This window comes from Anser anser (genome assembly GCF_964211835.1).
Source record: "Anser anser genome assembly, chromosome: 2".
Taxonomy (NCBI): Eukaryota; Metazoa; Chordata; class Aves; order Anseriformes; family Anatidae; genus Anser; species Anser anser.
This window is the reverse complement of record NC_139721.1, coordinates 142,566,920-142,593,682: the sequence shown is the minus strand read 5'-3', so window position 1 is coordinate 142,593,682 and position 26,763 is coordinate 142,566,920. Positions and strand designations below refer to the sequence as shown.

The 26,763-nt window shown below is 35.5% G+C and overlaps 1 protein-coding gene across 2 annotated transcripts in view; it reads right to left on the bottom strand.

The window, feature by feature from the left end:
• PLXDC2 (plexin domain containing 2) overlaps window positions 1–26,763 on the bottom strand; it is a 268,152-nt gene that overhangs the window by 101,394 nt on the left and 139,995 nt on the right. For both annotated transcript variants that reach the window (XM_083826049.1, XM_083826050.1), the window contains exons 3-4: window positions 17,374–17,520; window positions 12,136–12,205 (exon numbers count right to left, since the gene is read on the bottom strand). In XM_083826049.1, the coding sequence (XP_083682175.1) occupies window positions 12,136–12,205; window positions 17,374–17,520 (217 nt within the window). The remainder of the gene's footprint in view (window positions 1–12,135; window positions 12,206–17,373; window positions 17,521–26,763) is intronic.

Here is a 26,763-nt window from a genome sequence, read left to right as displayed (position 1 = left end):
AAAAAATATTTTTGATTCCTTCATTTTTTTTGTGACATTCTTATTATTAGTTCAGTGCTTTATCACAAAGTTTAACTATTGGTTATAATTTTTTCTTTTCCACTGCTCACACCTGGAAACATCTCAGGAGCAAGAATATGCAGGAGAAAGCTTGAAGGTTGGGCATGTTATTTAGTCAAACAGCTGATAGAAGGAAGGAGGATAGGATGTGAATGGAGTCAAGGCCAAAATCGTAAGGGGAAGTGGAAGCAAGTGAAGAAATTTAGGTCCCAGGTCAAACTGACAAAGATGCATAGTAACCTGTTTATTTCAATGGCCTTGGTTTCAGAAAACAGACTGATATCAATCTGACAATTTGCAAGGGTAATGAATTTAGCAAGGACTGGCTTGAGACAAGGTTGTTGCCAAGGAAGGGATAATGTTATAACGAAGAAGCTGGCAATGGACAAGTGATTTTTCATAATGTGACTCGGACAGCAGTTGCATGCACTCTGTTTTCAAACTGCAGGGAATGCAAACTATGTAGCAGGAATTTGCTTTTCTTAAAATTCTCTAAGAGTCAAAGCAGGACAATCATCACATCCACAGAACAGTACCTTCAAGATATTAAGAAAATCTGCATTCTGTTAGAATTCATAGTGAAATTCTAGGAGCAGACATTTCCTCTGACATTGACAGATCCCAAATAGAGAAATTAGAATACTTTATCTGAAGCAATAAGCATAAAAAGGCTTGTGTGGTTTGATTCACAAGTTTTTCATACTCACTAGCAGTCTTCAGAAACACGGGTAGGAAATCAAAATTATGGGTAATCAGTAATTTTGGATACGACAAAGCAGACAATAACAGGAAGAAAGAAAATATATTTTTAATAATGCAGCTGGTAACATGTAAAACTAAGTGACAAAATAGCCTCTTAATGTGAGGCTGTGCTATCAGTAGGATTGTTCCAGTCTTTTTTGTTGCTGCCTTCTTGTGGCTTCCCCAGAATATTTCTTGCTTCCTCATTAGTGAAGACTGGCACTGGGTCCCTGTGGGCTGCTCTGGAAATATTTTAGGATGCAATTTATTTTGCTAATTATATTTCTCCAGCAATAATTTTAGTGTTTGCTTTTAAATCCTTCATTGATTTTAATTAAGCCTGCCTAAGCTTTCAAACTTTTCTTTCAGATAACAACAAGCTGCTTACTGCACAGAAACCAAAAACTCCACACTCCTGGTAAAAATGCTTTGGACATATTGTCAGTGCCCAATGAATTTGTAAGCTTGAAGTGGAAAAAAAAAGGGGAAAGAAATAAGCCTCTCTTCCAAGATATTCCAAGCTGGAAACTAGACCATTTTTTCAAGGATTTCTCTTTCTTATAATTCTTTTTTTCCTTCTTAATAAAATACAAAAATTCAGACTTTCTGAGGATTTTCTGGAACAGTTCTTTGAATTATGCTTTTTCTTTTTTTTTCTTTTTTTTGTTGTTTCTTAAATTAAGCTTTTATAAGCACATCTATAACACGTAACATTGCATCATGTTAGAGATACTAAAGCTAATATAGTGCAATGCAGAAGTATTAGATTAAATTACAAAAATAATACAGCATATGTGCTTAGCTGTTGGACTAACCTTGAGCTAATTTAAAAACTTTGCACTACACCTTCATATGAGCTGTTGAAATACCTTTTAAGGTATTAAAATGGACAGGAAAAAAAAAAGTGGAGAAAGGCCCCTTAATTTCTACAATAAAAATGTACTAACTGGATAGATAGGACTGCCACTGCATCATAGCTTTAAAAATACCATTTAGTTGAACTGACAAAAGTTTATGAGCTTCTTCCAACCATAATATTTCTAATATTTATCCTGAAAGAATAAAAGACATTTTATCTACTAATATGCAAAAACTTCCTGCAAAACAGTCTCTTCTTGTAATTAATGTTCTATGTAATGTCTTTTGGAAAATATAGACTTTCATATTTTACCCTTTGACTAGGGTAATCATTTCTGTTGCTCTGCTATTTCAGAAAAAGAGTGGGTATGAGTATTGGTTCTGCCTTTGGTAGTAGAAAATGATTTTAACAAAGCAGCTACTGTGAAGTGTTGCGGAGTTGTCCTGATATAAAATACAGGCAATTAGGGGAACATCCTGTGGCAACATGTAGAGCTTTACAATCTGCTTCAGTAGCATTAAGATCAAGACATTTTTTTCTGTGACGTTATTTTAACAGGCTTCTTAGGGAAGCCAAATGAGTCAGCCAAAACAGTCAGTGCAGTAGTCCATAGAATTTACCAGAAACATAAGGAACAAACTGAATTTCATCAGTATTTCATGATTAATAACATAAATATATGGCAGTTATGGATATGAAGGAGATGAAGCCCTCAGTTTCCCTGGTTGTTATGAACGATCAGCAAAGGTACATGGTGCCATGGTACCAGTCAACAATAGCATCACATAGTGTACATAATTTCACATCAAAAATTTTAATCTTGCATTTACAGAAGCCTGAATGAAGGCCTACAAGAAGTTTCTACAAGTTTGCCTCTGACAGGCAAAAAAAAAAAAAAGAACCTTCACCATGACACACATAGGATCAAGCCCTTTACATCTAAATTGATACTATTAGGAATTCAACACTTTCAAACAAACCTTACTTAAGAGGACCAGGAATAGAGCTTTTGTCAAAGTTGTACGTTAACTTTTAGAAAAGGACAGCTATTAATTATAATTGGGCAGAATTCAAAATAATAAGACTGACTCTTATTAGAAATACTGCAGTTTAGAGCAGTCCTTTGCATATGAACTGCATTTTCAACACGTTTCCCAGCCTGATTGATCTCTAACTCATCTATGTTTTGAATTACTTCTTTTAAAAAATATAAAATAAAAGTATGTAACCAACTGTCAGCATTTTTTTATTTTGACTGTTTGAAACAGGCATATACAAGTAATATTTTATGAATCTTAGAAGGTTTACAGACTGAGAACACTTCCTTAGGTCCAGGACTTCCACATCAATACATCATTTTAATGCAACACTGTATTATAACAACAAAAGGCCTATTTTCCACTATTTAACAGGAATTTTTATCTTTTAATAAGAAATTAAATATATTACCCATTGTTCTCACTAGCTTTCAGTTGCCTGGTGTTGGTTTGGAAATATACATATATATATGTTTTTCTTTGTAAATGACTTTTCAGCTGAGATTTGCAACATTCAATTATTCAATCTTTTACAATGAGAATAGGAGCTAGAAGAGTGTGTTATAGGATAGGAAATGCAAAATTAAACCACATAAAGCTTTATGAGACTGGACATACACAGTAGCTTTTACAAAGTGTATTGAAACAAAGGCATAAATGGATTGAAGTTTCATTTTCAAACTTATAAACATGCAACAAACCAAATAAACACTGTGTTTTGTGGGAGATGCAGAAATAAAGACTTGTCATGCATTAAAATTTTTATTATGATGTAAAAGCACAATATTATTTAAACTTTGCAATGCTACAAAAAGGACAGTGTAAGTTATGCCTACTATAAAATTCTACAATAAAAAGTAGTGGATTCATTTTAGACACAACCTATACCTTACAATTTCCCAATGTTCAGTGAAGCATTTGCTGGCTATCCTGAAGGCTGTTTACACTAACATTAAGCCATTCAAGTTATTATCGTCTGATCTGCAAAATTATTTAAGCATTTGTTTGACATTCCATGTGGGCAAATGCTTTGGCAAGTTATCTGTTACTTTATGAAACAGAACCTTACAGACAAATACAAATGTGACCATTTTAAGTCCTGTCACCACTTCAGTGCAACTACTTCCTGTAAACCTCAGCCTTAAGTAGGCTAATGCCCTTCTATGTCAAGGTCAGAATGATGTCAAGGCATATGGATTCCTTCCCCACCCCCCCCCCCCCCCCCACCCCACCAAGCTTATCATTATCTTTGCCCTGTTTCTGGGCCAATTTCTAAGGATAAAGCATAAGACAAGAACAGAAATCATTTTAAGAGTTCACTGATGGAAAGCAAGACAAAACAGAATTTCAGGGGAAGTTGATACGAGGGCTCCCCCCTTACAGAAGGGGGAAAGGTAGCTCCGGAAGGGACACTTGACACAGGAGTAAAGACAAAGGAAGCTATACAGGGAGGAAAAAAAATACTAACAGCTGTGTTGTAATATAAGACATCAGAAAAAGACAGGATGTGAAGAGGTAAAAAGGAATGCAGTTCTGTGAGCTGATATTTGCCAGTCAATAGCCAGCTCTCCACAGTCCTTCAGAGTTACTTGCCTACTGGTGATGACAAGTGTAATCCCCTGTAATGGACACAGGGTAGCCTGAGTCACTGATTTTGGCTAGAAACATTGTGATGTACACTCTGCTTTATATCACCTTTGCCTTTTAACAGCTGTAGTCCATAAAATGACTTTTGTTATCAAAGAGCTCTTCATTAAGTAATGAACACATTTCCTGCTGGCTCCTGTGCTAAAGGGTGTAGTGCAACAGGAATGACCAGAAAAGCCCTGACCCACATTTCTGACAGGCTCCAACAAGATGCGCCACTCAGTAGTACTCCAGATATCCCAGTAAAATAACCCAGACGTATTTTACTCCATCTACTCACTGTTTTTTAAAGCTTAAGAAAATTTATGAGTGATGCAAGGAAAACATGTGAGCATATTTGTCCTCTGAGGTCTGGAAATCTCCTGATAAACTTCCACTAATATAGGCTAATCCCAGGCTGCAAATTCACAGCCATCATCACCCTTTCCAATCACAGATCCTAACCATCTGGATCCTTCTCTTTACATAGAACAGGGGACAGATTTCCCTCCTGCTCAGATGTATTACCCTGTGGGCCAACACAAAAAGACAGCTCAGGAAGTGCAGCCTCAGGCCTTACTCCTTTAACAGTAGCATGCTGTCTTTTTTCACTTCCTTTTTTTTTTCTTTTTCCTGGAAGTAAAGTACTGCAAAATGTGATGCAAAATTACATTACAAATCTGTGCAGTTCGGTAATTATTTTTCATAGTATCCCTCCTCAAAACATATAGAATTTACTTTTAAGCAGCAGCCTAGCTAATTAACTCAAGATTCTGCCTCTCTTTCTACTTTCCCACAATTTACATGCACATTTATAAACAGTTTGATAATAGAATAAGCACTACTCTTTCTCATAAGAATAAAAGATGTGAACCTGCTGTCCCAACTGGTGAGTTAAGAGGCTGTGCTCAGGTGCTTCATGGTTGCTCATCAGCACAAACTCCAATAACAGCAGTTTTCAACAGAAACTATATTTCACCATTTTCAGTGCCTGTGATTTTGCCTTGAATCAGTACTGGGTAAAACATCTGCAGTTTTGATGAACGGCTATGTAGTGTCATCTTAGATGAAAAAAGACCTCTCTCTTCAGTAAGTACAAATATTTTAGGACATAACCTGACTTTAGGCAGTAACATGATCATACAAAGGGTTCTTGATTTCAATTTTAGAAAATTGCAAACACTTATTTGAAAACAGTGTGTTTTCATTTTGGGATTTTTTTTTGTCTGGTATTCTTTCCATTATTAATGGTAGTAGGAATGCTCAGGTAGCATAGCCCCAGTAAGAATTATTTCATATAATCCCTAAGCCTGCTGCTAAGGAATGCACCTCCATTGAAGGATCATTTAGCAGAAGTTATTTTTATTTTTATGTTTTTTTTTATTCCCCTGGTAGCTTTTCTTAAAGCAGTCTTTACAAATTTAACTGCTTGCTCCAACTTCAGCAGGGCAATATGAGAATGAATTGCCATTCTCAGGTAAATACCAGAAACTCCCTACAAGATGATTAGCAATCGTCCTCTCAAATATCACAGGATGGAACAGCTGACTGCTCTGCTGAAATGTGTCAGTGTTTTGTGTCTGTCGAATGCTGTGGAAGTGTCTGACGGGCTGTCTAGTTTCCAGATCTCTGAGCAGTAAGCTACAGAAATGTGGAAATACATGGTTTGCTTTTCAAAGGCCCATCCCTACTTTATTACAAAACCTATTGCACATTTATTGTTTTAGCTCCCGCTGCTGTAATTCCCATATATTCTCATCAGCCCTCTAACTTCCTTGGTTAGTTTTGGCCAACACATGCTGTATTTGGCATCCCTGGTCATTTCAAACTTCCAAAATATTTTATTTTCAGTGCTATGTTTCTATTGTCTACAAGGTGCCATGTTAACTATATTTTGACTGATTTAGCATTTGCAAACTTTTTAACAGAAGTTTCTTGTTGTAATTCTTATAAGATTCCTACCTATGCAGAACATTTTTAATAAATGTTTTTTTCTCTGCAACAAATTTGAGTCTTTTGTGCCTTCTTTTTTGTTTTCTGAATATGTATTGTGTCTTTGATATTTCATGGATTAGGTGGACATTTCTGAAACCTTCTTTGTGCTAGCTGGTAAAATAACTGTATGGTTAACTCACCCAGACTAATACATTAAATATGGTAAACATCTATACCTGAGCTCATCACCCCAAGCTCTCTTTGTAGTAATATAATACATTGACAAACAGAGAGAATTAGATACAAGAGGCAGTTCATCCAACCTGCTTTAAACATCTGTCTTTGGTGTTCACTGACTAGTGACTATATTGATTACATCTCTGACTGTACATGAGTTAAGGATGACAAACATGGACATGGATGTCAACGCAGATAGATGAATTGCATCCTTTCTCTATAATCTATTAATTTAATCTGTAAATTTGCCTGCAAGCTATGCCAATGCTCTTAACTCATGGCAGAATTATTTCAGATTCTGTGCACTTTCACCCAAGTGCCCCTTCCAGAACCACCTGTGATCAACCCATCATGAATCAGCTAAGCCTTCACAAAGCAGTAACCATGTAACTCACTCCTTTTGCTTTCCTTCACTAAATACTAATCTATTGTTTTTCTGTTAATTTTTACTTCTTCTTTGTAATATACATTTTATAATTTATAAAGATGTGATTTTTTCATGGAATGCCCAGGTTGTTACAGACATGTACAAGGTTGCTGGAGCAGTGATCTCTGCCTGTTAGAGATCATCAGATGATTGTTCTTGCCTTGTTCAGTTTATAATCTATTCTCCTACAATTCTGTGGTTTGCCTAGTGTAACCTATTACTAAGCATGCTAATTTGCATGTTTTTCCACATAGGGATAGAAGCCTGCCACAATTATTTGCTCTATGTTCTTCCGTCATTTTTACAATATTCGTATTTCTAAATTTGTATACCTGAAGAACTCACTCACTGACAACACAGTAACCTGCGTGATATAGGACATAGACAACACCAAAGAATTGTAACATTGAAGTTTTATCTTTTCATTCACACTTATTTTTCTCTCCTGTGCCACTCATCTGTGCTCCATGACACAATGGTGCAACAACTTGCCCTCTGGGAGCTACTACTGAAATTGCTGATTTATTAAATGTCTATCACTTATCCTAATAGCAGGGACCTCCACTTTGGTTTCTCCCTATATCCTTTTCTCTTGCAGTTTTTCTTCCCTTTAGGTTTTCCAGGATCATACTGTCTCCTTGCTACAATCCAGTGTTCCCTGTCAATTGAAACCACAAGCAGCTATGCTCCTCCAAGTGTATAAAATTATTTAATTTAATTCACCACATGGGGTTCCTGGCTCCTTAATATATTGCTGTAGCTCAAACAGGGAAGCCCTTCTTCTAACCCATTCTGTCCACTGATCATCATCATCCTCTAGTCCATCTAGTGGGGGTCTACACATTCATGTCCCAGAACAGACTAAGCTTCAACCTTTCACTGTCCTACATCTCCTTTTGAACTCGGAAATTGGTAGTTACTTGCCCAAGGTAAGGCTCAGTGAAAAATTAACCAGAGACTTCAAGATTTAGCTCACAGATCTCATTTCCATTTTTAATTTGCTGAAAGTAGTTACTACTACATTTTGGAAACTGATGCTCCAAGAGTAACAATTCCTTTCAATTCATAAAATTTGACTTTGATAATGATATCATAATTAACTGAAATGAATTTGCTAGAGAAACATTCGCATATACACTCATAATCAGCATATTAATACTTGCACTGACTTCTGTTTTGCAACACTCATTTTGTTTGGGAATGAAATGTGACAGATGGTTCAAGGCAAAAAGCATCAGTGTCAGCAAGTTGTAGTCATGACATAATTGTCTTGATTAGTCTAGAAAAGTTCCAAAGAGGTAGAGGAGTTTTAACTGAAACAGCCTTGGAAATCTTAACAAAACAAAACAAAACAAACAAACAACAACAAAACCCACAATAGAATCCAAGTTTGTAACTAGTCAAAAAATTCTATGATTCTTAGGGAATGCACACATGGTTTTCATTTTAATGACTGTTCCTGAAAGATTGCCTAAATCAAAGGTCATATTGACCTGGCAGAATGCCGTAATATGTTTTGGAACTTCTAGATGCTGCTTTGCCACAAAACAGGTCTAAGGGGAAGTAAATGCAATGTCAAATAAGGGAAAGTTATTGTCACCATGTACTCACAGGTGCCCCTAGTAGTAATTAGCCCCAAACTAACCACCAGTTTTACAAATCTATTTGAGGAAGAGTTTTGATTTTTTTTTTTTTTGCCTGTACAAATACATGGGTTATATTCTAAACACCTTTTCTATGTATTTGTTGCATTTTCCAATATTGAAAGCTTACAGTTATAAACAAAAATCACAACAGGACATGACATTACTTTAAAAATGTGGTTTATAAGAATTTGTGGAGACATGCTTCTATGACAAAGAACCACAAATTACTAATTATGCTTAGAACAATACTATAAACTGTCTTACCTTCTAGTTATAAATTAAATAGCTTTGCAAAACATAAGCTGAGGACATCAGTGAGTAAAGCCCTCAAACTAATTATTTTTACTACCTTTTCTAAATAAACAATAAAGAGAAAAATAAGTTGAGTATACACCTCAGAAATTTTTAAAAGGCAACTTGGAAACCATACTATGCCACAGCACAACCTACATAAAGAAAAGAGGAAAACATTAGAGTAGTCATTTTTATTGTGACAGGGATTTAATGTACCATTGTCCCCAACTTTCCTTTTGACAAGGTTGTTTAATTCATGACTGGGAGGTAAAAACAGTTTGCAGTGTTGTCATTAGCATAATTAATCATACCCTGTTCCCCAGAAAGTGTACATTTGTCATGTGGGACACCTGTACACATTAACTTTGTCATTCTTTTCATCCAAGAATAACCTCTTGAGGTCTTCCAGATCTCTAGTAATAAAAATGCCATTATAAAATGTTGACTACTGAGAAACAGTAGACCATACAGTATTAAAAGGGCCTGTCCTTACCATTTATTGTTAGGCTACCACAGGTGGGAGAGGTGGGCCAATAAGAATCTTATGAAGTTCACCAAGAAGAAATACAAAGTCCTGCACCTCAGGAGGAAAAACCCCAGGCACCAGTGCATGCTGGGGGCCACCCAGCTGCAAAACAGCTCTGCAGAAAAGGACTTATGAGTCCTGGTGGACACCAAGTTGAATGTGAGTCAGCAATGTGCCCTTGCTGCTAATGCTAGGCCAATGGTATTCTTGGCTGCTTTAGGGACAGTTCACCAGCAGGTCAAGAGAGGTGATCTTTCTGCTCTACTAAGCATCGTTGAGGCCACACCTGGAGTACTGTGTCCAGTTCTGGGCCCCCCAGTACAAAAGAGATGTGGACATACTAGAAAGAGTCCAATGTAGGGCTACCAACATGGTCAAGGGAGTGGAATACCTCTTCTGTGAGAAGCTGAGAGAGTTGGGACTGGAGAAGAGAAGGCTCAGGGGGATCTTGTAAATGTCTGTTAATGCTTGAAGGGAGGGTAACAAAGATGGAGCCGGGCTCTTCTCAGTGGTGCCCAGTGCCAGGACAAGAGGCAACAGGCACAAACTGGAACACAAAAAGTTCCATCTAAACATCAGGAAGAACTTCTTTCCTGTGAGGGTGATGAAACACTGGCACAGGTTGCCCTGAAAGGTTTGGCAGCTCTGTCCTTGGAGAACATCAGAAAACATATGGACATGGTCCTGGGCAACCTGGTCTAGGCACCTCTGCTTGAGCAGGGTGTTTGGACTAGGTGGCCTGCAGGGTTCCCTTCCAACTTCAACCATTCTGTGACTCTGTGATAGAAGTCACACTGCACCACAGATAACTTGTGGTAACAAACTTTGCAAATAGAGCCTAAGTGGAACATTTATCAGAGGTTTGTCACAGAAACAGATCTTTCTTTTCCTGCTAAAAGGGCTTAGAAGACTTAAAAGTTGCAGAAGTTGCATCCTGTCCTGAACTGACAGGAAGACTTACAGTTATTGAGCTTTATTAAGGTAATATTTTTAAAGTGATTATTGACTAGATCTCACCTTTTCATGCTTAATTTTGAGAATAAAGATTATGGAAGTGTAACATGAAGGACAGAAGTGTCTCTGTATTAACGTCAGTGGCCTATTTTGAAAAGACTGATGTTAAAGTGCTATTTAGCTTGACAATAGTCCACAATCCATTCACTACAGTACAATTGTACTTAGTAGAAGCAGAGCAAAACAAAAAGAATTGCCATTCAGAGTTCCATCAACTATAATAACAAGAGAAAAGAATTCTGCAAAGCTGCAGTTGACCCTAAATATCTTCAAGTTTTCTTTGTTGTAGTTGTTTTATTTATTTTTAAATAAATAAATAAATAGTCCATAAATGTTCCACACTGAAAGAATTTTCTTTCCCTTGCAAATTGCTACTGCACAGCTCTCCTTGAGAGCCAAACTTTACTCCTAGTAATGCGTTTAGGGGCACGTGGAGAAGCCTGATCAAAGTAGCATTTCAGTGACAGCCCCTCGTTAAAAGTGGTGACCCAGAAGAGTGACCAAATAAAAAGAATTACTTGAAGAAAGAGTGAACTTTACAAAGTTTCAAGGAAACAAGTTCAGCGGTAGTAATTAGGGGGCATTTACAGAATGAACATTGTCCCCATTGCCACTGCTTTAGCTGCGCAGGATCCACCCTACCCCATGCTTTCACTCCACACGAAATTCAACTCCTCTAATAATAGGATATGAGCTAGGTGTCAGTGGTCAACCACCAAAACAACTAAAAATCAGACAAGCCCCAATATTACAGTCATTCACAGCTCATCTGATCTCTCTCAACATCAAAATGCCATCTCTGACCAAGAAGAAAAAATGCTAATAGTGAAGTCAGCCCATAATTCTGCAATTATTTATTTTATTAGTCACTTTGACTGCAATCCAATTTCATCTCAGATTTTTTTTTTTTTTTACCTTTGTCCATCTCTTGTATTCTTCTACTTTTGTAGCAAAGTGGAGATACTAAAACAGAACTTCAGACATCAACCTGCACTCCTGCTCCTACTCTTGTTGAGGCTCTGGTTGCTGCTCTGCCCTAACCTTTTATTTGTACTCTCCCTGTTCAGAGCTCCAGTGCAACATCCTCAGGTCCTGGCCAACTGGCCACCCACAGCATGAGAAGGAGAAACCTTGACCAGGGATAGGACAGGACTGGCCCTGGTGACAGTGGCCCCTATTTATGTTTCTTTTCCTGTTGCACCTCTCAGCAGACCTCCACAAGCCAGAGTCTGTGAACTTGCTGGACATCTTAAAGATGAAAGAATGCTGCAGTTGTGCTCTCCACAATGCTCCCCTCTGCCTCTCTTTTTTCCTTTTCTGACCAAGTTACGTACTTCTACCAGCACTTACCATCATCAGATACTAAATCCCCTGTCCTCACACAGCCCAAACCTGCTGACATCTCCCTTGTTTTGGCTCCAGTACTGTCTCCATGAGTGCGAATGTTATACACACACACACAAAAATGTGATTACTGGGGTAAAAAAAAAAAACAGAAAACAATTAACACTATAAAGTCTTCCAGTGAGAAGTTAAATTCATGCAGCTTGAATTTTCATGATATTGATATTTTGTAATTTTCTTTTATGCGGAAAGCAAAATTTCCTAAAGAAATACTGCAGTGTCTCTCTTGACATGTATAGAAGGAAAAAGAAAAAAAAAAAAAAGATTTAAAATACCTGCAAGAAACTCTTCTCAAATTACTCAAGGTAAACAGTTAGAAAGCCACTTACCCCCAGTTGCCACTGTAATTTCACGTAGAAAATGGCCATAAAATGGAAAATCGAAGGACAGATTTACTCTCTGAAAGGAACAACACCAGAAAATAAAATCAATACTGTGCAGAAAGGTAAGAGGGAAAAAAAAAAAAAAGGAGAGTTCTCCACTTCAAATATCTGTTTCAATCATTGCTTTTTATTTTTCACTAGAGCCTTGTTATTCTAAATTTGGAATTGTCAACAGTTAACTGGGAACAATTCTGTGTATCACTGCTTTCAGGCTTTTATGTTCATCTACATAACTGAAGACTTTAGAAAAAAAAACACATCTCTCAATCAGAACTTATAACTCTCTTATAAGAATGAAATTAAGAAAGATTTGTTGATTTTTTTCCTAAACAAATAAATAAAAAGCAACAACAAAAAAAAGTTGTTTAAGCCTCTTTGTTAACAAGAGCCATCTATATGTCAGATTTACAGAATCCCTGCTCAGCTGCTTTGGTGGTGGGTGATTTGCTCCTCAGCCACGTCTCTTCAGATTCAGGTGCTCTCCCTGACCTCTTGATGTTACTTGGGTGCTTATCTGATGAAAACAGGTAACTGGAAGGCAACTTTTGCATCAGATCCAAGTTACACCACTTCCCAGACCTCTTTATAACACTAAACAGGAGCTGAAGTTATTTATAAAAAAATAAGCAACAGAAGTACTAGCAAACTTTACCTAAACTACTTACAGCAAAATACAAAAAGGAAAAAAATATTTTTCCTCTGTCAACCTACAGGTTACTATCAGCTGAATTCATACCAGAGAACAGTAATTTGGAGATTTAGAGAACAGACATCTCCTCACCTAAGGTCTTCATAAAGTATCATTCAAATTAAAATTTATTTTGCCTTTCTGCCTATGGCTCTCTCCTTTCCCATCTATTCCACTGCTTTTCTACAGCTCATTGACTAATGTGGCCACCCACTGTTATCACTGTTATCACCTGTTGTGCTATCTGTCTCAACTCTGAACAAATCAGTTGCCATGACGGAAAGGTGCACTGAAATTCCAGAAAAATATTTTCATTGCTTTAAAGTTATATCCCATAAAAACATAAAATTTGCATAATGGCCTGAAGCCTAAATAGGAACTGAGTATGCAGCTCTTTGGTATTTGGCATTTAAGAGGAGTTACTACAGTAAAAATTGGTTTGAAGATGGTTTGTTGTTGTTGACTATTCTTTGGCCCTAAGCTTTGATGTCTCCACTTAAAAAAGGGCAATAGTTGATACTTTATTAAAAAAAAAAAAAAAACACAAAAAACCCACATTATTTCTATTTTATTTATTCATTATTATTATTATTATTTATGGATTATATCTGGGTTATACATTATTACTTCTTCTCTCAGGAAGGATTATATTTACATCCACTAGAAACGTTTACAGAATTATTTAGCATGAAATTAACAGCTAAAGATTTACAGGAACTTTAAATTAGATTTTCTTTCCACTTAAGTGGAAGACAGAATTTTGACAGGATTTATTAGCACTTTTTAAAAAAAAAACAACTCTTAATTAGAATGCAAAATCTATTTGCATTGTGTTAATTGGACTGAGTAGGTTCTAATGACCTCTTCTTTATGTATGTAAATATGTATCCACAACGAAACATTTTTAATCACATTGGCATAGCAAAAGACAGCTCATGAATTAAGTTAAAAGAACTTATTTTTTTCATGTTTTAGTTTTCACTGTTGAGAAGATGTATGCTATGTTTATGTATGTATTCCACTTAGATTATATTCTTGTTCTACCTCACATAATTTCCAAGAACACTGTTAAAAAAAATAAATCTGACCAGACCTTCCCTCTTTGTTATGCATTTTTCCTGTTAACATTAGCTTTCTGAATAACCATTAAGCTGCTTTTAAGAGGCACAGTTGCCTTTCACAGTCCTCTGAATTATTGTAATATAGATACTAGAATAATGATTGTGTTTGCAATAGATAAAGCCTTAATCTTATGCCCTCTCAAGCCAGATACTGATCTCTTTGACTTCTATCAAAAAGTGATGGCCTAAATTCTGACAACGTAATAGATGTTTAATACAGACAATTACATAGTTTAATGCAGTAATAAAGAACCAACAGGATTTAAGGATTTTTTTTTAATAACCACAAGAAATAAATGTCTTTTTAATTTTGCCACTATAAAGCATGTCTTGTTTTTCAGAAAGAATCCTGGAATTTTTGACCTATTTATAGAAAAATATTTTCTCCATGTATAAATTACAGAATGGACTGACAGGAAAGAGAATTGAGCATGACAAGCATGAGTTACTCCTCTATCTCAGTCAGTGTTCAAATAATCAAATATATGTCTCATCTAAACTGAGCATCCAAGTCACACCTAAAATTTTACTATAGGGTTAAGAGGACAGTGGCAATGTTCTGAAACAAACAAACAAACAAACAACAACAAAAAAACATTATTACTGATATAAATCCTATAGAGCTATACATTTTAATTGTTCCATTAAATTGGTTTATTATTTTTCCCAAACATTGAATATGCTCGGCCAAATCACTTCATAGATCCTCTCTTCATTTCCTTTCCCTGCAACAAGCCTTGGCAGTTTGTGGAAGATCATAGGATTAAATACTTCTGAATGAAGCAAGACACAAATTCAATTAAAAATTTTTAGCTTTCAAAGACTCCCTGACCTTATAAGAATCTTAATCTTTAGTAATTTAACTCCTTGTTCTCCTATCAAATTTGAAAGTAATCTTTAAAAAATTATCAGCACGTTAATCTACATGTCACAGAAGAACGTGACTTTAAAATATTTTTTGCAGAGTAAAGTTTATGTTTATGGATGAGAAGGGAAGACATGGCTACTTAGTAATGTATGATGTACTCAGACCCTTTGAAGCTACAGCTGTTATACAGTTTTGTATTTTTTTTCTACCCCCAAAAATCACCTTGAATGTCTGAAAAAAAAGAAAAAAGAAATGAATAGATCAATAAATCTGTAGAACACTTATTTTTCTTCTAGATTCAATATTAGAATCTCTAATTCATTAAAATAACTATTTTGATTTTTTTCTGAATTCTTTCTGAATTAAGGATAATCTAATGGAGAGTGGATTATGAAGATGTTACTAAAAACAGAGAAATTTTCCTGTAAAATATCTAAACAGTTGATAGAATGCATCTTTTTTAAAAATAACTTAGTCATGTAAAACACATTATTATTGTATGCTCAGATACATACATGAAATTAATTATAAAAACATAACATATAAAGCCTTATGGGATAAAACTAGTTGACGCTCTTTCAGCCTTCAGAACAGATATGAAATAAATCTCTGAAGAAGGGTTCTTTAAAACAGCATGTAGACAAGTCTGCAACCAATCTAGTTCACAGACCAAGATAGTTTGGTAACTATGAATAGAGATGAATGTCAGCCTGTTAAATTTGGTTCACTGCCTTCTCTACTAGAGCTGGCAAGAAAGACGGAGTGGGCAGATAACACTAAGTGGAAATGTCTTAAACCACTTCATTTGGGGAGAGCAAGTTGAAGCTCTCATGCTCGGGAGTCTGTCATGCTCCACATTGATCCCATACAGAAACATTACTTCATTTTAAACCTCTGTTTCAATAACTTCAGCAAAATATCCCTCTTGGAACAGACATTTTAAAATGTAGAACCTCATAGACCCAACTAGAAACAGTAATGTTTAGAAAGAGGAAGTGGATTGAGCCATCTTCAACAGGTTAAAATTTCTCAAAGGAATTTCACTAATATTTAACTTCCAAGGCTAATAAATTACTTTTTTTTTTTTTTTTCAACTTGCATAGTTATTTTAACTGCTCTATTAGTTTCTGCATGTTTCCATTCTCTGTCTCAACACAGAGTACCAGAATCCCAGGTGAAGAAGGCAAGGCAGACATTACAGGTTCTTACTTTTAGGTACTCTTGGAATTTTTTCTCATTAGAAAAAAACTGTGTTAGGAAAATAGCCAATACTTTGCTTTATTAAATCTACCCAAAAGATATACAACTGCCTGAGCTCAGTGTATTTGCATTGGCTCCTTACAGTCTTTTTGGCTATAAGGAAGGTATTTTATGGTTTGGACTCTCTGTTAGTCAAATATAGCAGATTTATCACCCCACTTCGTTTTATGTATTTTGAGATAAATACTGGGGTATCTCTTCTTGCTGCCACTGACATTCCTCTGAGCCAGTCACCTGGCTGGTGCAGGGAAATAACAGATAAACTGAGAGAAAAGAGGAATTTAACAATTTAACTTAGATTTTCTCTCAGCTTTAAAGCTGTTAAACACCTTTTCATCTCAATACAAACAAACAAACAAACAAACAACCCCTCAACACACACAACTCAAACTGTACAACTTTAAGTAAAATGTTAGCTTTATCTTATTTTGTATTATTTCATTTTTTAAACTGGCATAATCCAAGTTTTTGTTGGAGCTAAATTAGTGAAATAAGAATCTCACAAACCACAGTTCTGATTTGTAATTTTTTACATTTATTTTGTGTTAGTATTGGCTCTTCTTTGTATGCAGTTTTAGCCACAGGTCAGATCTGAGAACATAACTTGTAAATCATATTGTATTCAGTTATATATGTAAGCAATCCCATATTTTCATACCTGTTTTACCAGGCAACAATAAGTTAAACAAGATGGCTATTTACACTCTTAATAATATTTATTTGTTGTTAGCCTGAAACTGCAATCACATCTATCACTTCTGTTGCTATATGATATAATAATGATTTTATCGTTCTCCCAAAAGAAAAAGTTACTATGACACTTCATACAAAATGGAAATGGAAACACAGATACACTTCATGGAAGGCTTAAAACTTCAGCAGCTTAATCCTCAATCCCGTTCCATTGTTACTGATGTCATTGACAAAATTTCTTCTTACTTCAACAATGCAAGTAGTTTACTGGTTGATAGTTTGAGATCTAACACTAAAAACAGAAATACATTTTAAAAATATCTGTAAAGATATCTCTGAAGGACTGTTATTTCTGGTACAAAAAAGACAATGTGGAATCATTTGAATTTCATAGCTTAACTAAAATTCAAAGATGCAGCTCTGTGAACAGCAGACAAAATATTTAGTAAGTACTGTTATATCACTCACTGGTGAGCCAACAGTACTTACTAAAAAATAATAATAATAATAAAAACATTCGTGTCAGTCAAAGAAGAAAAAGCATAACAACTTACTGCTGCTTGCCGATGGGTATTGGAGAGGATCCCATGAATCTTTACTTTGTCTTTCTCCATTTGGTCTATATTGACCCACAAATCCCGGCTAGTAGAATCATATGGGCCATATGTCCTTGAAGTATAATAATTATGATCTGTATCCTCCTGACATGGGGGAAAAACATAGCAAAATACAGATTAGAATGGAAGGTGAATCTTAGTTTTATATAAAATTCATGCTTGAAATACTGAGTTCTGTTGCTCCTGGGAGCAGCAGCAAAGGCAAAATTGCAAGTCAACAGTCAACAAAAATACAAATTGCAAATGTGTTGCAGAAGACAGCTCTGCCTCCAACCACAAGCATTCAGCAAGGCAAATAGTTACCTCGTGCAATCATCTTATACTATAATCATAATTTTTCTCTATCCTCAAATCCTAACCATACAGTGCCTCTAACCACATCAGTGAAATCTATGGCAAAATGTGTGATGGCTTTCAAGGCAAGATGAACAGTAAGTTCACGTAACAACTGCCATGCCATAGCAAAGTGAGAAGCAGTACTCAGAGCCAAGATTTTAAAAAATAATTGTATTTTTTAACATTTCTAAACATAATTTATTAGAATATCCTATAAGAAAACATCCATAAAATTCCCAATAGCTATAGTCTTATGAGTGTACTTCATTTTAAATCTCCAAAACACCATTTTATGGTACATTTGATATGCAGAGAGAGATCAGGACATACATATTTGTGGAAAAAAATCTTCCTAGTTCTTGCATTCTTTAAAGTGACAGTAGTTGCTGTCATGCCCACATCACAGCAAATTCAGAGGTAAAAATACATGAATCCTACATGTGTTGTGTGAGACTGTGCTAGCAGTCCATCAAATTCTGCAGCTTGTAGATATCTAGTTCAGTAATTGTGTTCATGGTTCAGATAACAGTGAGAGTCTTGGCAATGTCTGTTTATTTTGGATGACAAAGCTGAGATACCAACACTCAAAATACTCTGTACATTCCACTGCAATCTGTTTACACTATAAATCATATAAATCACTAGCCGCTATTTAGCACATAAAGAAATTAATTTTTAAATCTGATTATTCAAAACTGATTGCATGTTTAAAAATTCAGGTATAGGAGTTTCCAAAAATTTCTATCAATGTCAGAGTTTGTGCTGAGATTGTGCAAACTACTTAAGAGGTAGTCTCTATATGAAAGGCTAAACATCTAATTTTTAAAAAATACCACTAATGACAAGGTGAAGAAAGCTATACAAGAATGGAGGTAGGAATAGCAGTTTTTCTTTATCCTTATAGGGTACACTTCTGTGGAGAAAAGTAGTTTACAATGAAAGCCAATGTAAAAGTCTTTTTTATTAAAAACAAAATGAAAAAAAAAAGAAAAAAAAAAGAAGCTGTCCAGACAGGGAAAAGGGTGGTTTACCAGCAAGAAAAGAAACAATAATAGTGGCCAAAGTAGAATGAGATTTTCCTGAGAGCTATTTTTCATACTTGAGCAGACATACAGGACAATAATTCTCTTTCATGATTAATATGAGTGAAGAAAATTATTTCAATGCTGGTTATTGCCAACTATGACTGCTGAAGAAAAATAAATATTATAGGTTAGGACGAAAAATACGTGTTTTATCTGAGCTATTCATTTCCAATATCTTAGGAATCAATAGAAGGGTAGAGACAATCACATAGACCATACTGATTCCCAATAGCTGTGATGGTCTCTACCTTTCCAGATAGCATCTAAGACTGTGAAAGGAAACAAAGGCACTTGGTCTGAGGTTAGAGATGAACCTCAGATTTCATCTTTAAAGTCTTCCTTTACTTGTCCAAAATTTTTAACTGTGACATATTTAAATCAACAACACTGACAGCTAAATAGCTACAAGAAATACTGTACTGAGAATTAGACACTGGTAAAAAAAAAAGCAAAAAAGCAAAATAGCAGAAATCTCAATGAAAGTGTTTTAAAATTATAATAAAATTAGAAAATAAACAGCGAAATAGAAAATGGAATAGGAAGACTTAGAATTTAGAATTCTCTCCATGATGGAAAATCCGTCTGCTACACCTCCTATACACAGGAAGCAGCATAGGACTCCCTTCACACCAGGCCATGCTGCCATGCAGACCTGACACCCCCTCCCCACAACCCACTCCCAAGGACATACACAACCCATTCCTACTGTTGTGGTCCTGAGCTGAAGACATATTTGGCAATTCCTTATGTTTTACATGAACTGGTTCATATTCTAGGTTAAATATATTGACCATAAACCCCATTTCAGCTGGAAATCATTCTGCATTAACAACATTACTGATGCATTTTACTTAAACTGCCGCAGAAAGGATCAGGTTGTTTTCTGCTTGAGGTTTTCTTTTGTTGTACTTTATATGCCAAGATGTACTCGCCCAGTAAATCTCAGTGACACTATTGAAGCAACTTCTAACAACCTCAGCAGCCCTTGGTTAGTCATACAAATAAACATAATTAAAACTATACTGTCAGGAAGATGACAGAAAAGCCAGCCACCTTACCAAATTATTTTCTTCTTTGATAGTCAACAGAAGCCGTTACTACTGTCATGTATACAAAGGAGGTACAGTAAATGAAAAGGTTTTGACAACATATTTTCCCAGTCTAACTTATCATTCTGACAGTGTTTCCATAGAAAATAAAAGTTACATTTGAAGCATTGCAAAGTCTCAAGGAAAGAGCCCCAAGAGACAAAGAAATAATTACCCAAACAGCTTGTTTCAGGTAAACATGCAATGTTTAAGCTGTGAACAGAATTTTTTTTTTCATCTCCAGTTTTTCATAACTAATAAAAGCAAGTTATTCCAGTTAATTACTAGTAGCTAAGCCACTCCCTCCACAAACAGATAGATCTAACCCTGAACCTAGCTGATTGCTCTGTAAGACTGCTTTAAATGGTATTTTGATCCATGCTTAAAGCAAACTCTTCATCTTGCAAGTCAAATACTTAAATTATAGCCCTCAGCTCAATAATCTTTCTCCGTGTATGAGGAATTACTCATATATAAATAGCTACTAAATTTGGCATTAAAGAAAATGTTTCATTTACTGTTTTAATTCAAGTAAAATAACCTTGAATAATTCTGGAATTAAGCAAATTCACTTCTACTTGGATGATAAAAAGAAGAAAAAATCTTGCTCTTTGGAAAAGATTCATACCTTCATGCAGATGTATTTTATGAATGAACCATTAAATGTATATCTATTGCATCCTATTTTTTCTACTATCTGCAAATTTACTATATAACTAGAAAAAGGAACATGCAGCTAAATAATAATGTTGGCCTGAGCAGCTCAGGAGGTCTTAATACAGTGAGGAACCATGACTGTATTCCAAATTATTGCCTTCGTAGTTTTGAACATGCATTACTACAGAAATGAAATCATTGGATTCTTCCATTAGTTTCCCAATGATAGAGTAATGCTTTATTAGAATTAATAGACACCTTTGAGTTTTCATTCCACCAGACTTGTTTAAGGGGTTTGGTTGATTGTATCTGCTTCATAATATATTTCTTCAACTTCATATATTATATGTATAAGAAAGAAAAATGTTTTAGAAATAATGCTGGATTTACATCTAAGGAAATAAATTATTAAGAAAATAATTTTATGGCTATATTACACACAGATGGAGAGTTCTACAGATAGGTAGAATTATATAGAAGAGAATTAAAATTTAATTAAAAAAAATAAAATTACTTCATCTTGTAATGAAGTAGAAACATGTTACCAGAAGAAAGAAAAGGCAGAGAAAACAGAAAACATGCCCATAACTACTTTAATAAACAGCAGAAAAAATATCTAAGGAGCTGACTGTTGAACACAAGTGGTTTTTTTTGTTGTTGTTGTTGTTTTCTGGGTATTTTTGGGAAATGAGAATTATTTTGCATTGCTTCTCTAGAAGCACAGTCCAGCCCAAGTACTGCATATATATAAAATAAGAATCACCTGTATCCTATTGACAAATACAGCATTTAAAGCAATGGATTTTTCTAAAGACTTTGCACCAACTATGGGGATTACTCTTGTCAGCCTTTCAGAGTTTAACGGGAATATTTATTAGAAATTTTCTCATAACTCTTCCCTTTAGGGAAATTTATTTATTTATTTTTACTTGAGGCTATCTTACTGTAGACTGTAAAGAAAATTAATTTCTTGCATTTTTCAAAAGAGATATTGTTTGATGACGCCTTGAGTATATTTCCATATTTTCCCCACTACAACTGATTTTTCTCATGCGTGCTGCATGCATACACTATTCATAAAAGCTCAGCACAACTGAAGATCAAGGTTTCTTTAAATTCGTGAAGTTCGGTATTTGTTGAGTTTATTGAAATTGTATTGTCAGATTTCCATTCAGTCAACACACAATGAAGAAATTCTGAAGCCATCAAGGATATGGAGTTATATTTATTGACACTTAATTTTATCACTGTAAAACAAAGAACTAGTATTTAATTTTTAACAAAATTCATTATTACCTAAATTTTGCTAAAAATCACAGACTAGGTATAATTTTTAATGAAATAAAAGTGCTTCTGGTATTTGCTCCAAAAATTAGTACTGAGGATATTCATCACGAAATACTATGTTCAGAAAGTCATCTTTAACTCTGAATATAATATAAGCATTTATGGATAAATAGCTTATGAAATTAATCAGACAATTATGTTTTCTAAAAGCTGCATTTTTAGAGTAAAATGGAAACCCTGGAAAGAGAAAAGAGGCAATTACATATTAAAAATAGACCATTTTTTCAGGGAGAGAACAAAGATAATAAAATATAGCTTGGGGAATTTAGAGGAAGGAAATGAGCTAGCAATTAAAAGTATTTCCTTAATGAAGAAAAGCAGTTCTGGCAATTCATTTCACAGAAGAAAAAAGGAACACCCTTTCTATTAAAACAAACCAGCAACAAGACAGTCTAGCATGCAGACAACAAAACCAGCTTCCTCAAAACAACTTGTATCCAACCACATTTAATGTTTGTTTCTCTCTCACATTTAATGCTTGTTACTCTCTCTGAATAGTTTTGAATTTTTGTTAGAAAATTGATATTACGATTCTGGACATTAGTAGTAGCCACTACCTTAAAACACTACAAAGTGGATTACAGAAGTGACAACTGATGTCAGACTCTGGAAGGGGTGAAAGGGATCCATGGTCATGCTTTGTGCTACCAAGGTAGCAGAAGCATATGTGTATGGTGTTGCAATTGGATTGTCACATGTATTCACCTTTTCTTTAGGCAGGCACAGAATGAGACAGAGGTGGCAAGGATACAAGCAGAATATCGAGAATGTGGCCCCAAGGAGATGAGGCAGTTTGGGAAAAGACCATTGAAGCTGAAATGGGGTCCTAATGGAAAGATTAAGATGAGAGAAAATGGGGAAAAGAGATACTTAACATGCTAGTTCCATCTAACTGCATTTTGACACAAAGCACTGTAATTATAATCATAGCATAGCAGTGATGAAATTTTACCAGTGTATAGGATCAGATACCTGAAAAGCCCAGAGGAATGATTAATTTGAAATGGCCTCTCAAAAAACAAAAGCTCTAATTTCAGTAGATAGACACCACGAAAACTACTGCATGAAAGTCTTGCAGAGAATATATATAGTGGCTGCTACTTAGAAAGCTTGATTGTTATGAGTGGTTGTCTGAAGCTCAGAAGTACCGATTTCATTTCATAAGTGCTTTATATCAAGGATAGGCTGTGCTGTTCAGTTCCTTAACAAAAGCATTTGTTCTGTATGAATCTCTACTGAGAAAATGTAAAATTTACAAACTGCTTCACTGCTTTCACAATGACAAAGCTACAATCTTTTTTTTTTTTTAAAAAACAAAACAAAACAACAAAAAAAACCAACATCTGATGTGGGAAGTACTTAGGAAATACATATGGGCATAACATATGTCTTCCACATACACGGCCATTGGGAACATGAAGACAGCCTGCAAACTTTGCTGCTGATTACACAAGCCTTAGCAAAATCTATTTTGAACAGCTAATATCATGTCTAATGAATGAGGGGAGCCCAATCAAACAAAAGGGAAAATCCTTTGTCTGCATGCACTGGCATTAAGAACTTCATCTCACACTGTCTTCTCTGAGAATAGACCAATGAGTGCTGTGCAGACAGCTGAAAGCCCGTCCATGTGTGTGCTGGAGTCTTAAAACTATGGGTTTTTCACAGGAGACTGAGGGCCAGTGTGGAGACCACTTTGCCTAGAACCTCACAGAGGCTGTTTTTGTAAAACCTCAATGTCATCAGGTGGGCTCAAACACAAGCACTGAGCTCAAGGCTCTTGCCCATGTGTATGCAGAGGGCTTTATATGTCTCCACATCAACTTGGAGCTTAAGCTCCAAGATTTTTAAACTACACTTTTCTGTCTGAGTGCCTGACAGCACCTATAATAGAAAGTCATGCACTGACAGACAGCCTGGCAAAGAAGGATGCCATAAACCTGTTATTAATCCAAAAAGCCGTTTAGTCTTTCTGGCTTTGTGAAAAGTCAGCTTGGAGCTGTTGCTTTTTTCTTGATATTCAGCTGCTTTTGAAAGGAAGCTTCCCTCTTGGGGACAGCTATAAAACTGTCAGCCTATTTAGAGGTCATTACAGCAGTCTTATAAAGCCCCTTGGACAGGCTTGTCATAAGAGACAAGCTTCAAAAGAGCAAAAGTCTCTGCAACACCTTACTTAAGAGATGAAAAATAAAAAATAAAAATCAGTGAGTCATGCAAAAAACAATTACAGGAGGCAAATGCTTATTGAGCAGTTTTGTTTCCAATTTGCTGTAGCACGACATTGAGAAATTCTCAAAATAAACCTTTAGTAACTGTTATGTACCATCTCCTCCACTGAAAAGAAAATAATGGAAACCATTTTAATAAAATGAGTGTAAAAACACCTACCAACAATTTGATTTTGGTAATTATGAAACATGATATAGTTTATTTTCTCATTTTTAGATATAAATAAACAACTAATGTTTTCATAAAACTAAAATTCTAAAAATGATCATAAATGTTAATATTCTAAAAATGATCATAAAATTAAAATTTTAAAAAGATCATAAATGTTAACATTCTAAAAATGATCATAAATGTTAAAAGAAAACCTAAGTGCCAGGCCTAGACTACAGCACATCAGTGGTTACAATCCCATGCCTGTCACCAACCCCATTCCTAGGGGCTCATGACTCCAGATAGTGTCATAATCACTTTTTTTTTTTCAAGTTATTTTTTAAAGATATAGTATTTTAGTCTTTTAAAGGTTCACTTTTTGTGTGGAATATTAACCAACAACATATTTATAAATGCATATACTCTTACATATCTTTTTATTTTATTTTGATCCAGATATTACAGCAACTTTAAACTCTCCCTAACCTACTTCTTCCTCTGGTGCATGTTCAGAAGCTGGGATGGGTAAGACACACTTGTCTCCCATCCCTTGTTCCTTCTCAACTGGACGAGATGACAAGAAAAAAAAACAGCCAAGACGCAGTAGCTCTGAAAAGTCACATGAGGAGGGAGGGCCTAAATCAGGATGAACAGCGTTATGGTTCTGGACAATTAATACTAGTGGATGTAGATTCTAGTTGATCTGAACTTTATGTAGGGCAACAAAGCAAGCTGCCTCCACACTCACTCATGTATGCTGTAATTCCTGAACAGCTAATGACATGTCCTGGGGATCTGTCAAGGCTCACAGCTGAAATCATAAAGCAGTCAGTTGTAAGAACATGTATGACTGATATTAAGTTGATACAGGCAGGAACATGCACTTATTAAAGCAATAGATTTTTTTTTTCCTGTAAAAGTGAAAAAAAGAAAGAAAAAAAAAAAGGATAAGGTAGGGATAAAGCTTAATTTGAAGCTCTTAAGGGTTTCTTACATTCATATCATTCAGGACCAACCTTTGTGGAAGCCATGCTGTTCAGCTCAGCTGTGTGCTGTTCAGCATACAGCCAGACAGCAGTATGCTCATCACAGAGCCTGGGAGTTAAAGGACAAACTGTATCACCATGGCTTCTCTCAAGAACACAGAGTTTCAACAGATTGAAAACAAGACTGGAAGTCAATTTAAGTCACTTTCTAGGTTAGCTCTCACATACAACACAATTGAATCTTTAGTTACTAAAACATAGGGCCGGGTGAAATCCACAAAAAATACACAAAAATTCAAAATTACCATTCATGTTTTAGAGGGCAAAATAGTGGTGTTAAAATGGTTAAGCTGTTGCCCCAATTTCTACTGCTCTTTGGAAAGATTGCTATTTACTTTGGAAAAGATATGCCTGTTGCTTTATTCACATGTATTTTTCTATATATCCAGGATATTCCATACAGCAATGTAGAAAGAATTCAATATATGGTTCTAACAGCTGTTCTCACCAGCCACAATTCTTCAAAACTCAGTCACAGAAATGCTGCTTTATCTGATTGTACAGTGATGCTCAAAACAAAACAAAACAAAACTCTCCCCTGGGAGCCCTCTAATATAAGTGCCCCAACAATAAGAAAGCATATTTAAATCAAGATGTTTGATGGCTGGACAGGTAATACCAAGTCACTCCTTTTACAAAACATCAAGATACAAAGAAGCTTTCTGCAGGATCCGGGCTACTGTTATTTTTTTTTTTTTTTGGGGGGGGGGTTGGAATGCTCTGAGAACTTTGCAACTACCCAGGCAAGATCAAGATGCTAAATATCTTTCCTCTTCTGTCTCTGAAAATATATACTGCCTTCATATTTACTCACTGTCCAGCTGATCCAATATTCACATATATTTCAAAATGTTATTAACACAGGATTTTCTTTTGATAGATTTTTTTTTTTCTCGTGTGGGTGTTATTTCCAACTCTATTTTGCTCTTTAAGACTAAACTGATTCAACTCACCCCCCCCCCCCCGACATAATGAGATTTTTCTTTCTTTTTTTTTTTTTTTTTTTTTTTGGGTGGGGGTGGCAGGAGGAGGTGGTGGTGCGAGGAGTCTTAACATTTGACCAGAAATGTGCGATTTTTAATTTGCCTGATATTTGCTGTTGATAGATCTGTAAAAAAACAAGCAAACAAGCAAACAAGCAAACAAAATATCTTGGCCATCTCACTTCAGATTTCAACAAATAAATGAGTAGCCGAGCAGGGTGGTGTTCATTTGAGAGGTTAAATATTTCACTACAGCTGTGCACATACGAGATAGGTTTCTAAGCTCTTGCTTTTAGCACTGCAGACCTATTAAAAGTTGTCAGTGCAGGTTTGTCTGCTCAGCTCACCATACTTTCAGGTCTACTTTAGAGCAAGCTCAAGAAACACCTGGACGGTACTGCATGTA